The 14363-nt window shown below is 36.8% G+C and overlaps 1 protein-coding gene across 2 annotated transcripts in view; it reads right to left on the bottom strand.

The window, feature by feature from the left end:
• Positions 1 to 1100: 1100 nt before the first annotated feature.
• The window catches only part of AQR (aquarius intron-binding spliceosomal factor), a 64360-nt gene continuing 51097 nt past the window's right edge, over positions 1101 to 14363 (bottom strand). For both annotated transcript variants that reach the window (XM_067296667.1, XM_067296668.1), the window contains 6 exons: positions 10775 to 10946; positions 8067 to 8237; positions 7243 to 7328; positions 6274 to 6448; positions 4868 to 4981; positions 1101 to 1622 (listed from right to left, as the gene is read on the bottom strand). In XM_067296667.1, coding sequence (XP_067152768.1) covers positions 1377 to 1622; positions 4868 to 4981; positions 6274 to 6448; positions 7243 to 7328; positions 8067 to 8237; positions 10775 to 10946 — 964 coding nt within the window. In that variant the 3' untranslated portion in view covers positions 1101 to 1376. The remainder of the gene's footprint in view (positions 1623 to 4867; positions 4982 to 6273; positions 6449 to 7242; positions 7329 to 8066; positions 8238 to 10774; positions 10947 to 14363) is intronic.

The raw sequence follows: 14363 nt of genomic DNA, 5'->3' as shown, positions 1-14363 counted from the left end.
AGATTAGCAGTGAACGAAAAATGTCAGAGAATACCATGTACCAGTATTGTGATTTGTTATACCTGAGCTATCCTATAACTGATATGGGGAGAATGATTTGGGAATGGAGGAAGGGCAGGGAGAAGAGGGGAACAAAATGAGATCTCAGCACATGTACACAAAAACATAATAGATCTGTCTCATAAAGCTTGGCTTACATTTTACTTTTTACTACTTTTTTCCTTATTCTACTACAAAAATATTAAGAAAAATAAAGGCTTGTAAGTTAATGATTCTTTGGTCAATTTAGCGAGGAAACCCTTCTGGCAACTGCACAAATGCTGCATTTTAAAACCAAATATTTTTCCTTTGCCAGCAATGAAGGATGTTCCTGTGGCTACCGCTTTGTTTGAAAATCTATTGGGAAATGCGTGAGTTTCATCGAACCATTGAATCATTTGCCAAGTTGGCAGATACGCTTAATGTATCAGGGAAAACCTTTCCCTCATCAGTTTATGAAAGATGTACATTTGGAAATTAACCCAGAAAGCCCACTCAACCATTATGTCATAAATATGGGCATCTGATGCTCTGCAAATCCCGCTTCTAGGGGACTACTTTCACTTTTGTTGATGTTGCTTTATCCCAGGCAATAACTGCCTCCTCTTAAAGTGAAAGAGATATTTCTTGTATCAAAACACTGCAATTTAAAAAATAATGCTGTTGAAAAGCTGCATCCTTATTTCTTGTATGATGATCAATTAATAACAGCAGCAGCAAACATCAATGAGAAACTGCTATTAGCACCTGGGCCTTATGACATTCTGAGAACCTACTACTAAGGTCCCAACTGAATAAACCTTTTAAACATTTCCAAGTCCCATGGGAGTTCATGTTCTCAGACACACAATTAAATATCTTATTGAACTTGAGCCTACGCCTAAAACACCATCTCAGTGTATACAAGCACAGGTCTGTACAAGAAATTCTTCAGTGCAAAAATGTTGAGGAAACTACAAAGAGTAGCTGAGCAGTACTGAATATAGTTAATCAGTAAAGTTTAATGGATGACTCAGTGACTGGACTAAAGGCCAATGACTTATGAAAAAAATATTCAAAACTACCATAAAAGCATCTTTAATAAACAATTTATGAAAAGGAAATCATGTATCAGTTGAGGCCCTGAAACACACTGTATTACCGAAACTGACAAGACCTCAGTAAAACGTTTTCCAGTCATTATATTTGTCCACTGAAGTATTCAGTGAAAACAGATAAAACAGTCACATTACACAGGTAACCATTTTAAAAAGTCCATGTAAAAACAGCAACAGTATTAGTATCTGCTTTTTCCAGTCCTTTTTTCTAAAACATGTAGAGGACAAAGATCACTTGAATCACTTTTCAGTCTCATCCTCAGGTTCGCTGTCGTCGCTATCACTATCTCTTCCTGGGTGTTCTGGCATTGTTCGGTGTTCATCCACTTCTGCCACTTTCACTTCTCCTTCCTTTATTGCTTCTTCCCCTAACTTATTTTCTTCTTCTGTATCTTCCTGCATACCTTGTGCTTCAACTTCTACTTCTGTCTCTTGAGACTGAGTAGTTTCAGTTTCTTCAATCATGGCAGGTGGGGGCAGTAAACGCTAGATGATTAAAAAAATAAATAAAAAAAAAAACACACAAAAAAAACAAATTCAGTTTTCAAAACAAGCCAATCACACCTGGGCATTTATTCCTATTTTAGCTCAAACTGTTTCACCTTAAATTTAGGGTTTTGCATTAGAAAACAATTTAACAACAAAGACTCGCTAGTTAGAAACACTAATCACTTATAGTCACTTAACTCCTATAAAATGAAGGGCAAGAATAAGCTCGGCACACACATTGGTCTTGTTAGATGTGTTTTATGCCTGAAAAGAGAGTGATAAAAACTCAGTACTTCCAATCCAAGGAGATCAAATGAATTTCATTACCTCAAACAGCCAGACAAATAATGAGGCTACAGTAAAGCCCTACTTGGAGCACTAGACACATTACCTCCATAATCTTGTGCATTACCATTTCAGACTCCAGACAGAGTGGATTACCTTTTTTAGGCCTGTCTTTACTAACCCATTTTAGTAATTTCCCTTGAAAAGTCTTACAAAACATTTTGTGAACATTATCTGCATTTATACAAGTTTCACCCACAGCTCTAAGTGTAGAGTAACAGAAGTTCCAGGAACAAATAAGGCAATGCTTAGATATTTGTCACATAAATTACCTTTACAGAAGTATTGTTAACATACGCTTTGCTCACAACCAAAAAGTAGTTTGCAAGTACAAAACATTACAAGCAGCAATGCTGGCTGTATTATAGACTAAACAAAAAACAACAAAAAGACCCAACAAGGAATACAGTGAGCTGAAGAGTATGATAAATCTTAAACAACTCCAGGCTGAACAGAAATGCTTATGCTTCTTGCAGCCTGATATGATTTAATGCCATGAAGGATATTTCCAAGGAATATTGTGAAGAGTTTTAATGACATGGTAGCTTGACGAAACTCCAGTAGATCACGTTTAATAATGTTTTGCTTGCAGGCAACTTGGTTTCACATGACAAATTGAGTATTTAATTACACAGAATCTTATCTTCAATTAGATGACATTATTATTACAAATTTCTGACAAGCATGCAAAAATCTATGCAGCAATTACAACTACTGGCAGAAGTAGGAAAAGCATTTTTACAGACTTCGAAATTATCATATTGGTCCCTATAATCTGTCTGTTCTTGAAAAAGCAGAATGTTTCAAAACCAGAGATCCTTTAATTACAAAAATATAGTCCTGATGTTTGAGACAAACTTTGACTTATTCTATGATGAACTTAGATTCTTACTATGCTTTGTGACTACTACAGTTAAGAGCAGTGTAAATGAAAAATATCATGTTGTACCAAACAGGGTAAAGCAAAACTCTTCTTTAAGAGCCTGCCTATTCTTTTTTTTTTAATTTGCTTTTTGACTTCTCATGCAAGAAGAGTGTGACTCATTGCCACAGTAGGGAACCAGCAGTTGTACAACTAATTTTAGCTAGCAATGGGTAAGGTTAAGATGCTAAAAGGAATAATTAGGTGTTAGCAAAAGTATCAGGGCCAGATTCAACTAAAGCCTCAAGCAAACACATCTTTTGTTACAATTTTGATGCTACCATCCAAAGAACTGCTGCCTAGTTACAGAGGACTAAATTTCACTGTCAAAAACTGCAGTGCCTAACAATTTCCTTAGGAACTTGAAAATTCTGCTTTTCAGGGCATGCAGGCACTTCTCAGTTTTGATAGGCCTATTTATTTACATCTGAATGTGACCAACTGCACATTGCACTGAGTCCTTATGGAGCCCTCATCAGACAGGATCTGTGTAGTAGATAGATCTGCAAGCTAATTAGACAAACCAGCTCCAGAAACAGTCTTACCAGGCTTGTAGGACTGAGTTTCTAACACAATGTAGTGCTAGTTTTGACTAGTTATAAAAAAAATTCTGCCAGAAGAAGTTGAAGTTTTAGCCCCTTTCTGTACAGCAATAAGTTAATTAGAGCACTTCACCAAATAGACAGAAAGTATCCTGCATGCCTGGCAAAGGATTGTTCTGAGTAGTGAAATGCTTCAAATTTCACTGAAGCTATGTCTCCCAGGAAAAAAAAAAATTCCAAGATTCATTGAGATAAGGAGCACTGAGGGAAAGAGTTTTTTTATCTGAAAGTCTGACATTCAGTTTAGGGAGGAGTTTTGGATTTTGATCTCTGCTGCTTACGCTGTTCATATATTAGATGAAACAGACATTGGAAGAAGGAAGAGGAGAGGATAGAGAAACATCCTTGTATTAAAGAACAGAACCCAGGTCCCCCAGGCAAGTACCCTGGACCAACCTGTTCAAGGATAATCCCCTGCTCTTTCCACAATCAGTTAATACTGAACAAAATAGTGTTTCCCTTTACATCCATTTTCTCCTCCTCTGGAAGTTCTTTAGAAGAGCAAAAACCAACAAGGGAATTTCACAGAGTGAAAGAATAGGTTGTAGACATATAATTAAGCAAGTACTACAGACTGCAGACATGAAGTGAAAGGTGTTGCAATTGAGAGGTAGGATTTAAGACCTCTCCCTTTATGTTTACTATCAACTAACTCTAGGCACCTACAGATTCAAGTATGCTGACTAAAGGCAGCTTCCCATTCAGCATACTATTTAAACCATTTTAAATCTCTGCTCACATACAGGATAAGGAATCCAAGTGTTTCTACTCAGGGTTCTGAATTCTGCTCCAGGGATTTCTGCCGTGAAAAAGTTAAGCACACCTTGTGAGAAAGCATCTACAAGTGCTTCTGTACCAGCATGGTGCTGAACTAGTGCTCAAAAAAATTGCTCCAGAATAAAAACACTACAGCTGCTAACAAGCTTGAGCAGGGCAGTGAGCTAACTTGGCTAAAATGGCTTCTAGATATGATCTATTCTGCTATACGCTGCTCTATTACAACGCATCGTTACACCACACAGATGTGCTCTAATGCTTGTAGCTGCACTTGCCTGAAACATAACAGACCAGTTTACCTCAGTCAAGTGTTGGACAGACTAATTCTTTAATATTAATATGGATTTTCTGGGCTCAGACAGAACTATGTCTAGCAGTCAGTACTAATTACTGTTATTTTGGGGCCTTAATTGGGGCCTAAATTACTACAAGTTGCCGCTCCTGCTACTACAAGATTTTGGAGAGCTCAATATCCTCCCTCCCAGCCATAAAACCTTCTTGAACTTGAAAGCGAAAGAAGAACAGTTTCAAACCTCAACAGCATCCCTAGTTACTTATTAAAATCAATTTTATTTTAAAAATTAGAAGGTCCTTACCTGTCGGTAGTGGCGTGTACTTTGTATCATGTGCATATACATGTTGTACACAAAATTAGCCATTTGAGGCATGTTCTTAATAACATGTATTTGGTGAGGCGGCCTTTCTCCATTCTAGGGAAGGGGAAAAAAGTAGACATTCAGCAAAACAAAGCAACACAGTGGTTATTCAAAGGCTGTTTAACTCTATTGGGAAACTTATATAAATCCCCAAAATTGAAAAAAATATTTTTTGACGAAAAGAACAGCTAAATTCCGTTGCAAGATAGAAAATGCAGGCCTTGCACTTTTGGCAACTATGTTAACCATGATACTGCAGCCCAGTAAAGAAATTCTCTCTCCTTGGGAAGGGGAAAGGCTGGGTTTTGATACTCACTCCATAGAGTGCACTTTGGACTCAGGACTCATTTAACTAAAGGCATAAATAGTTTAGGATCAAAATAGGACTTGGCCTACTTGTCTGCCACAATCAAGCTCTTTGCCTACAGTTGCACTCCTGGACCACTCCTGCTCTGCCTTCTTTGTTGTAGAGTGGACCAGTTTCAACAGAAGGGCTCCATCCCAACCACGGCAATAGCTTGGTGATTAGTGTGCTAACCTAAAATACGGAAAGTGTGCTTTCAACTACTGAAACACAAAGCTTTTCAAGACTCTTCTCCCCAAAGATTATGCAAAGGATTGTCTCTTCTGCTTTCACACTGGACAATGTTTTAAATGAAAGTACTCCAGATGTCCACACCCAAATGACAACTTCAGCACAATTTCAGGTTCACATAGGCAGCTTTTCCAAAGCTCCAGGCAGCCACAGATATGCTCTTCCATTTCTTACTTGACTGTTTAGCATCATACTTATTATGAATCCTATCCTTGATGCTTAATCCTGACCTTTTACTACAGATCTAGTTCAGCGTTACAAATTCATTTTTATACTTATGCACCCAGCTCAGCAACAAGACTCTTCCATGATTCTGGGCCCAATCTCAAAATTTTAATTGGTTATTCTGAAATACTGCAAGTCAAATGTAGTATTTTACCTCTCTTAATGAGAAGCTACTAGCTTTATGTTTTTTAGAGAAACTACACTATTTTGCTTCATAGCAAAACCAAAAATATGTAACACACTAAAAGCTTACATATTTATCACAAAATAAAATCATATGAAAAAGCAGGCACAACTGGAAAGTTATGTTAGTTACTAAGTTTAGCGCGGGGGTGGGGAGAGGAAGAAAAATCAGTTAAAAAGAGTTGGTTTATCATGGTAAAAGTTTACTCCAGTGACATAATTATCCAAACATTGATTTGTAACAGAGAGAACATAGCAGTCCCACTTTCTATAGCCCACTCAAAAAAGGTGGGCCACAAACACACCCATTACAGATAGCAAAATTCAGCACAGATGTTCCTACCTGTCTTGCTGTTGGAAAATACTCTGTAGGAATTATATGGAGGTGAAGTGGTCTAGCTGTGAGTTGGCTGAAAGCTGGAGTTAACTCAAAACAGTTCTGAAACAGTGATACCCTGGCAAAGATATAAAGCCCAAGCCTGGCTCTTGACATGGCAACAACTAGTCTTCGGACATCCCTTCAGAAAACAAAAAAAAATTAGTCATGTCCTTTCTCACTGATGATATAATTCAAATAAAAATAACAGGCAGTATACAGAAGTCTTGATTAAAGGAAATATACAATAATCTGCTAAAATACTACTGCTTCCTCATTTTTTTCCTACGTAGTGTTTCAATAAGTCCTAGAGCTATTATATAATAAGAGGGTTAACTCCATTGTTAATGATATTAACATCATCCTTTACATTCTTCCTAGATTCTGGAGGTAAAAGTTTACATTAAGAACAAATCATAATAGCATTTATGTATCCCTGATGAGAAGAAATGAGTTCCATAATACAGATTTGACTACTGCTGAACAGACAAGGCTTCCCCCACCACACAACTGAAGTGCAAACAGTTTAAACCACCTATCATACCACAAATTATGCAAAGGTCACACACTTTCGTTACAAAACAAAAACTCAGTTACAGGAAAAAGTCTGAGAAAATTTCAAGCCTGTATTTGTCAAACAAGCATTACATTCCTATTGTTCTACAAGGGTGAAACCAAGTTCAGCCTACCTGCAGTAATACAAACTAATTATAGTTTTTAGATAAGAGCCAATACTAAAGGATAAAGTGGTTGTGAAGAGGCTACCAGAAAGCTATATATGGAAATAGGCTTGAGCTTCATTCCATAAATAACATTAAACCTTGTTTCTACTATATACTTGAGTAGTTGAGCACCTTTCTACAGCATACCATAAACATCTTTCTGCTAAGGAAAATATGTAATTCCACGACTTTACGTGATTATCTTCTTACATACCTAAGGTGGCCTACAGCTTTGGTGCGCACTAATGAAAGGAGGATATAATCATTTTGTTGACCTTGAAATCTGTCTACAGTTGTCACCTAAAGAATCAAAAACAAACAAAACCCCCTGAAGTTAATCCTTTCCATTTCATTTAAAATGCAACATCAACATTTTGGCATCAACTTCAGATTCAGATTATAGTAAATGGGAAGAGAGAAGAGAATGCCTTGTCTCTGTTTCAGTTCTCTTCTAACCTGTACCTGAAAAATCATCAACCTATTCTCTTTGGAAGATGTGGGAAGGAGCTTTTGTCTGACACAGTATACCCTCTCTTATGTTTTTATTCAATTCAGATAGCTATTAGTGGAGAGCTAATACCAAAAGACTTTGCAAAGCCATCAATTTTATAATACAGAATTTTAACCTGCAGAATTAGCACCAGACTTATTTTTGTTTCCTAAGATCCTTCATCGTATGTTTTATCAGATGGCCATTTCCACTCTGAGAGGATCCTTCTAAAGAAGGTTTTTAGGGGACAAAATAAATGACAGAGCAAAGAGAGTTATTCTGTCCTAGGTAGTCTGTAGCCTATCAAACTTCTGACACAGTTCCTCTGCACAACAAATTACAAACAGGCAGAAGTGACGGTACTACTCTATGACCACAGAAACCACAGGAATTAAAACCTGCTGCTAACCAGGGAATACTTGCACAGAAAGCAGTGAATCTATTCAACTCAACTGTTTTATCATATGAAAACCATGAAACAACAAACAAACCAAAAAAAAACCCCAAACCCAGAACCACCTCAAAGACTTGGATATTTTCGAAGTCACCTTGTTTGGCCGTCCAATCAGCGGATTATTTCCACACCGCTGATTAATGACATCACGGATCAGGTGTTTTTGTCCATTGTATGTTGTCAAGATACTTATCTTGTCTGCGGGATAACCAAGCAGGCACATATACATGAAGAGTGCCACAACATATTCTGCTTCACCAAGATTCTTAGGTTTAAAAGAAAAAAAGGTTATTGGTCTTGTAACTCCGGAGACATTACTGTGTATTTAGAAGACACATCTTGGTACTGAGAGAAGTGTCTATAAATCTGATATTTCTTTACTCACTTAACAAAAGTCATTTTGAAAGAATAAAAGAACCACAAGTATGTTTAACCAGCTTAATTTGGATTCCTCTTCAATCAGAGAATTGCTAAAAACCTCTACATCACTATTATTGGTAGTCACTGATTGACACTTTCCAATACCTATTGAGAAGCACTCAGTTTGGTTTCAATATAAGATTGAAAATTAAATATTTAATAGTCTTAAATATATTAACATTTACATTTTTAAACATTTAAACAAATGTAAATATTAATATAGTTAACATTTAATATACATTAAATATTAATTTAAATATTAATATACATATTAATTTAACATTAGTGTATTTATACATTTGTATCTAAATGCATTCACATACATACAGCTGTCTGCACAAAGGAACTGCCAGCTTAACTGTACTACTACAGTACTCAACAGGTCCTAAACATCATGTTTAATTTTTTTCCTTCTTAAAGGTCATATACCAAAACAGCACCTACTATGCGCACTCTGAAACTGTGGAATCATAATTTGTTAAAATGTATTAAAAACTGGTATCTTACAGATGCCTGTAAGATACAAACACTTAAATGCAAAGGTTTATAAAGTGCTTGGCACTGATGTAACTTGGCTCCAAATAAGCATGCAAAAGTTTTAATGAATCACTCTCAAGTAAGTTCAAAATAAGTGAGTTCAGCTAGAATAGGTGAACTCCTTTCAACTATTAATTAGGAAACAGACATCTGCATTATCAAATCCAGTAATTTCTCCTGCAATCCATGCCTATTCAATTTCAAATTGATCAAATATTATTTTACATTTCACCACTTGTTTTCTTTGCCATTGACTGTAATGAATGGCTGTCCCAGAGCATCACTCTTCTGACTATTAGAAAGTTTTGTCCACTTTCCAGACTGAAGTTATTCATGGCCTGTTTAATCCCTTCTCCTTAGACAAAAATGATCTTTCAGGTAAAAAACTGTTCTCATTCCCTGACATTTATCCCTGATACATTTATATAGGCATTCTTATCCCCATGCAGCCTTTGCTTGACTAGGCTAAACATACCAACCTCCTTTATTTCCTCTTGTGAACTGGGCTCTGCATTACCTGGAAAAAGCAGTTGCTACATACCAAATACCTGTGGATGTAAAGCTATTCTACAAGTTTTGTCCACTTTAAGTCTATGGAAAGAAATGCCCAAATTCACAAATTTATAAACAGCACAAAAAATAAAAATTTGTGCCACCAAGCTGTCCAGTGCCACCAAATACCCTGCTAATATGTCTCCACCCTCAAGATTACAGAAAAAACTGTGGGACATGTTGGAAAAATTCACTCAGGAAAGCGCTATTGTAGTGATAATGGTATTCTGTGCTCCTATCCCTGTGTGAGTGTTCTCAGTTGCCTTTGGCCCAGAAGCAGACTAAGTAGTGCTCATATGCTCAGTTACCAGATTCCTGTTGTTAAAGCACAAATTTTAGCTGTTGCAGAAGACAGCTTCTTACTATGTTGTACGTTACATTGTTATCACTTAAAAGAAAAAACAAAAACCAAAACAACAAAAAACCACAGAGTCTCCCCTCCAAATAACCTTCCCCTCAATCTAGAATGAAATACAGCAGATTATGGATCACCGTTGCTTAGCAACACACTAATTTGTATTAGAGAAAAAAGTTAGACGAACCCAAGCAAAACCTATAAATATCCTTCATACCTCTTAAAAATAGACTAAATAGCTCTCAATAATCTTCAAAGGGATAAAAAAGGCCATGAATGTTATCACCTTAAGCTATATTTCTTGCTTTCCATAATATTAAACAAAACATAAAATCTGAATTCCATATTTGTATTAAACTCAGACTTGCACAAAGCTCCAGTTTCTCAACACTTCTGAAACCCAAACTACTAATTTAGGCAGCAAATTTGTTTTTTCCCACTGTTTTTAAACAAGATTTTGGTGAAGAAAAACAAGAGGATTGAAAATATAAGCATCTCATCACAAGTGTAAAAGGTTTTCCTACATTTAAGAGACATAGGAGGACTGCTGTAGATGGCTGAATTTGAAAATTTAGTTGAGAAATTCCAAGGCTACTTTTTTTGGCAATTTACTCAGCTGCAGTCATTGTCTGTCTGTCTCTCACACACAGACACACACAGACACACACACACACTTTTTAGAGCACTGTTTCATTCTTTTATGAATGGGCTTTTCTGCATCATTACATACAGATCAGAACAGTGACACTTCCAACTCATCTTCATTTTCAACATTCAAAACTGATTACAAGAAGGAATAACCATGTTTATTCATGACTAACTTTACCTGAAAGCCTGAATTAGACAACAGTTTACAGTATTTTGATAGTCTGTCTTCATTGCAGATTTAATAAGGCATATCCAGATTAAATAAAGTATACATTTAATATTTCTCTTACCTGATAGAAATAAGGATTGGGTTCAGACTCTCCCACACCATTGAAGTCCTCTACGTTTATTAGCTGGAAGTCGTACAAAAACCCAGCATTGGCTGTTCTAAACTCTGGCAGAAGCTGCACGTGAGGCAGATTACCCAGATGCTTGTAACGCCAATTGTAGAGGTTACACAAACTGTCCAAAACCCACACAAATACAAACCCAAAGAGTTAAAAGCAGGTTAAGTCATTCAAAGTAGTTCAAATACAAATATCCCCTCCCACATGAATGTTTCTGCATGTTTTCTTCATTTATACATGTAAAAGCTATCTAGTAATCATTTTTTTTAAGTTTTGATTTTTTTTTTTTGGTTCTCTCTCGCAGAAAACTCCAGTTTTCACTTTTCTTTGGAAAGCACAGAAATCTGACTAATTCTTCACATCCTCTGAATACCATCACACATGGCTGCAGTCTGAACTGAATTCTCCTTTCTCTCACATCATGGATATGAGAAACATACTCTCCTATAAAGAACTACTGGCAGAAATTGAAAGAACCACATTCCATTCTGCAAACTGAGAATAAAAACAGACATTATAACAACAAAATTTTCAGAAATGATTTTGTCCGAATTAGAATGAGTCTAAGGTTTTTATGCTTAAATTATCTTTGAAAACAGATTTAAACACTTTTATACTAGATCTTGCGACTTCAGCACAGGTGAGCATATATGAGCCAGCATTTCATAGAATCGTAGAAGAATTTAGGTTGGAAGGGGCCTTTGGAGGTCATCTGGTCCAAACCCCTGCCCATAGTAGGGATAACTTTGAAGTTCAGTTAGCTAGTGAACACTCGGACTTCTACATAAGTTAATCTCCTGACTATAAGGACAGCTATTCAAATTTGTTTTAATGTACTTGGATATGCTTACTGGCATACCTGCTATTCCCAATGTAAACAGGACACATACTTGCTGTAAGATACTTTCAGCAAGCTGCTGGACGTGAAAAGATTTGTGATGGAACAGTGAATTATGGAAAGAGTTTCTAAGCACTACACAAACCACCCATTCAAGAACAATCTTTCCTTTTGTACAAAAGGAAATTTACTGCAAATACCAAAAGCAGTTCTACTTTGTCCAGAGAATTTGTCCATAATCCTCCTTCCCAGATCCAATATACGACTCTTTGAAGAGGATATTTAACCATACATTTAACACTACTCTGTGTATTTAACAAGCTTTGTACACATGCCTGCTTGATCACCTAAGAAGTTTACAGGAAGAAATGAAAAATCAACTCAGAAGTCAGGTAACAAAGCACCTAAAGTTAAGAGGAATGACCACTCCTAACCTCTCCAAATCAGATACTGCAAGCAATAAAGAAAAAGGAAGAAAATGGACCCTCCTCCTCTAAAATTCTGCTGTTTTGGATTTAACAATGACAACGTGTTCCAAACAAAAGATGCTTCCCTTCAAGGGAATGAGGATTACTGAATTCTAAAATGATATAGGTTGGAAGGGACTTCTGGGGTCAGCTGGTCCAACTCCCCCACTCCAAGCAGGGCCAACTTAGACCAGGTTGTTCTGAGCCTCATACAGTCCAGTTTCCTGCATCTCCATGGATGGAGATTCCACAACCTTTCTAGGCAACCTGTTTCAGTGTTTGACTATCCTCACTGTGAGCTTTTCACTTAATATCTAATCAGAATTTCCCTGTTTTGCAACTTGCGTCCACTTCCTCTCATCCTTTCTGAGAAGAGTCTGTCAGCCTCTCGTCATACATTACGTTCTCCATCCCTGTAATCAAGCTGACAACACTTCACTGGACTCACTTCAGTACGTCAATGTCTTTCTTGCACCGAGGAATCCAAAACTGAATGCAGCACTCCAGATGCAGTCTCGCAAGAACTTACTGAGTCAAGACTGAGGACTTTACTGCAAGTGCTGATAGGTAATTAAGTGGCAGCTTTACAGATTTCCTTTGTGACAACTGTTCAGAACATTGCCACAGATGCACTGAAAGGGCTCTTACCCTTTTAGCCTCAGTTTATCTGTAGATGAATATTCCAAAAGAGAATTTCATTTACCTGCCTAGCAAGGATTTGGGTGGCATTATATCCTGGTATCTAAGCTACCAGCAGTAGGGCTAGAGAGGAGAAGGGGATACTATTAGGTTGCTAGACTTCCTAAAAGGACACTTCTGTTGCTTAAGTACTGTTTTCCTCTGCAGATTGTTTCCTTTAGTAAAATACAGATTATTGCATATGGCATTACTCTAGGACCTCTCAGGTCCAAACTTGGTTCTTCCACTAACCTACTTCATAAACTTGAGCATTAAGTCCTATATTTCAGTTTTATCTTCTGTAAATGTAAGTAGCAATCTCTATCTACCTTCCTCCAAAGTAATCTCAGATTATTTTTCAGAAAAACTTAGCATACGCCTGCCTCCACTTTTTTAAAGGCAGACCAAATTGCTAATTCAAAAGAATGGATTGTAACACCTCTGCAAATTTGGGTAGTCACTAATCTGTAGAGAAATCTGATGGCATCCAAGGATTAGATACTCTTATGCTTAAATTAATAAGATACTCTTATGCTTATACTGTTTAATGGCTTTAGGCATTTAATGTAAACATCCAATTTCTTTGGCCAGTAAGAAAATCCAGAACTGTGATTAGAGAGATATTAAGGCACAATTAAATTTATTTTTTAATTAATTTGGGGTTTTTTTGTACACTGGGAGGTATCTTGGCAGAGGTCCCTTGTTTTAATGGATTTCAATTAACAGAGAGTCAATCTACATAATTTTGCCAGCAAATCTGAACAGGTACTGACTGTGACTGGAGACAGAACTGATGCCACAGTGGAGGCACTCTGTAGCTATGTTAAGTACAGTGTTAAGCCTAAACTAAACAAGTGCTGACGAAAAGTATACTACAACTGCATAGACTCTGACCAGCTCAGAACAAGAGGTCTGCCCGCAAATGACAAAAAAGCATCTCATTGATAAAAGTATATGCAGAGATGCAGCACTGTTCTGCTTGATCAGCTCCACCTTAAAGGGTAGAAATTTTGTGAAGGAATCTACTAGGCATTTTCATGGATAACGAAACGTGAGGAATATTAATGCTTCTTTACAAGAAGGAAGGAGTAAGGGAAAAGGATTCTTCCTGTTAGCCATTGTAGAGCCCCTTACTGCAACAAGAAATTGATTTTCTTGTTTTTGTGTATTGCTATGTATTAACACGAAAAGTGAAGGGAAACAGCCAAAATCTACACAATTTGAATCATCCTGATATTTATAGGGAGAGTAACATAACCAAAATGCCTCAGTCAAAAGCAGGTAACAATATGCAGACCAGATAAAGTAACAGATGCTTCATGGGAAGCTATGTAGGATCAAAATAGAGAAGACAAAGTGTAGCCAGGTACAGAAAAAAATTATCGATCAAGAGATTGCTTGCATCAAAGTGTAGGAATTCCTCTGTCCTCTTATCTCTAAGAAATACTCTTAGAAGTTGCAGAATAGTAGGTGACAAAATTAACTTCATTTATCATCGTACTCAAACATTATAATTTGCACTTTTAAATCACACTTAAAATAACTGTTG

This window comes from Apteryx mantelli, chromosome 4 (assembly GCF_036417845.1).
Source record: "Apteryx mantelli isolate bAptMan1 chromosome 4, bAptMan1.hap1, whole genome shotgun sequence".
Lineage (NCBI taxonomy): Eukaryota > Metazoa > Chordata > Aves > Apterygiformes > Apterygidae > Apteryx > Apteryx mantelli.
This window is presented reverse-complemented; position numbering and strand designations above follow the sequence as displayed.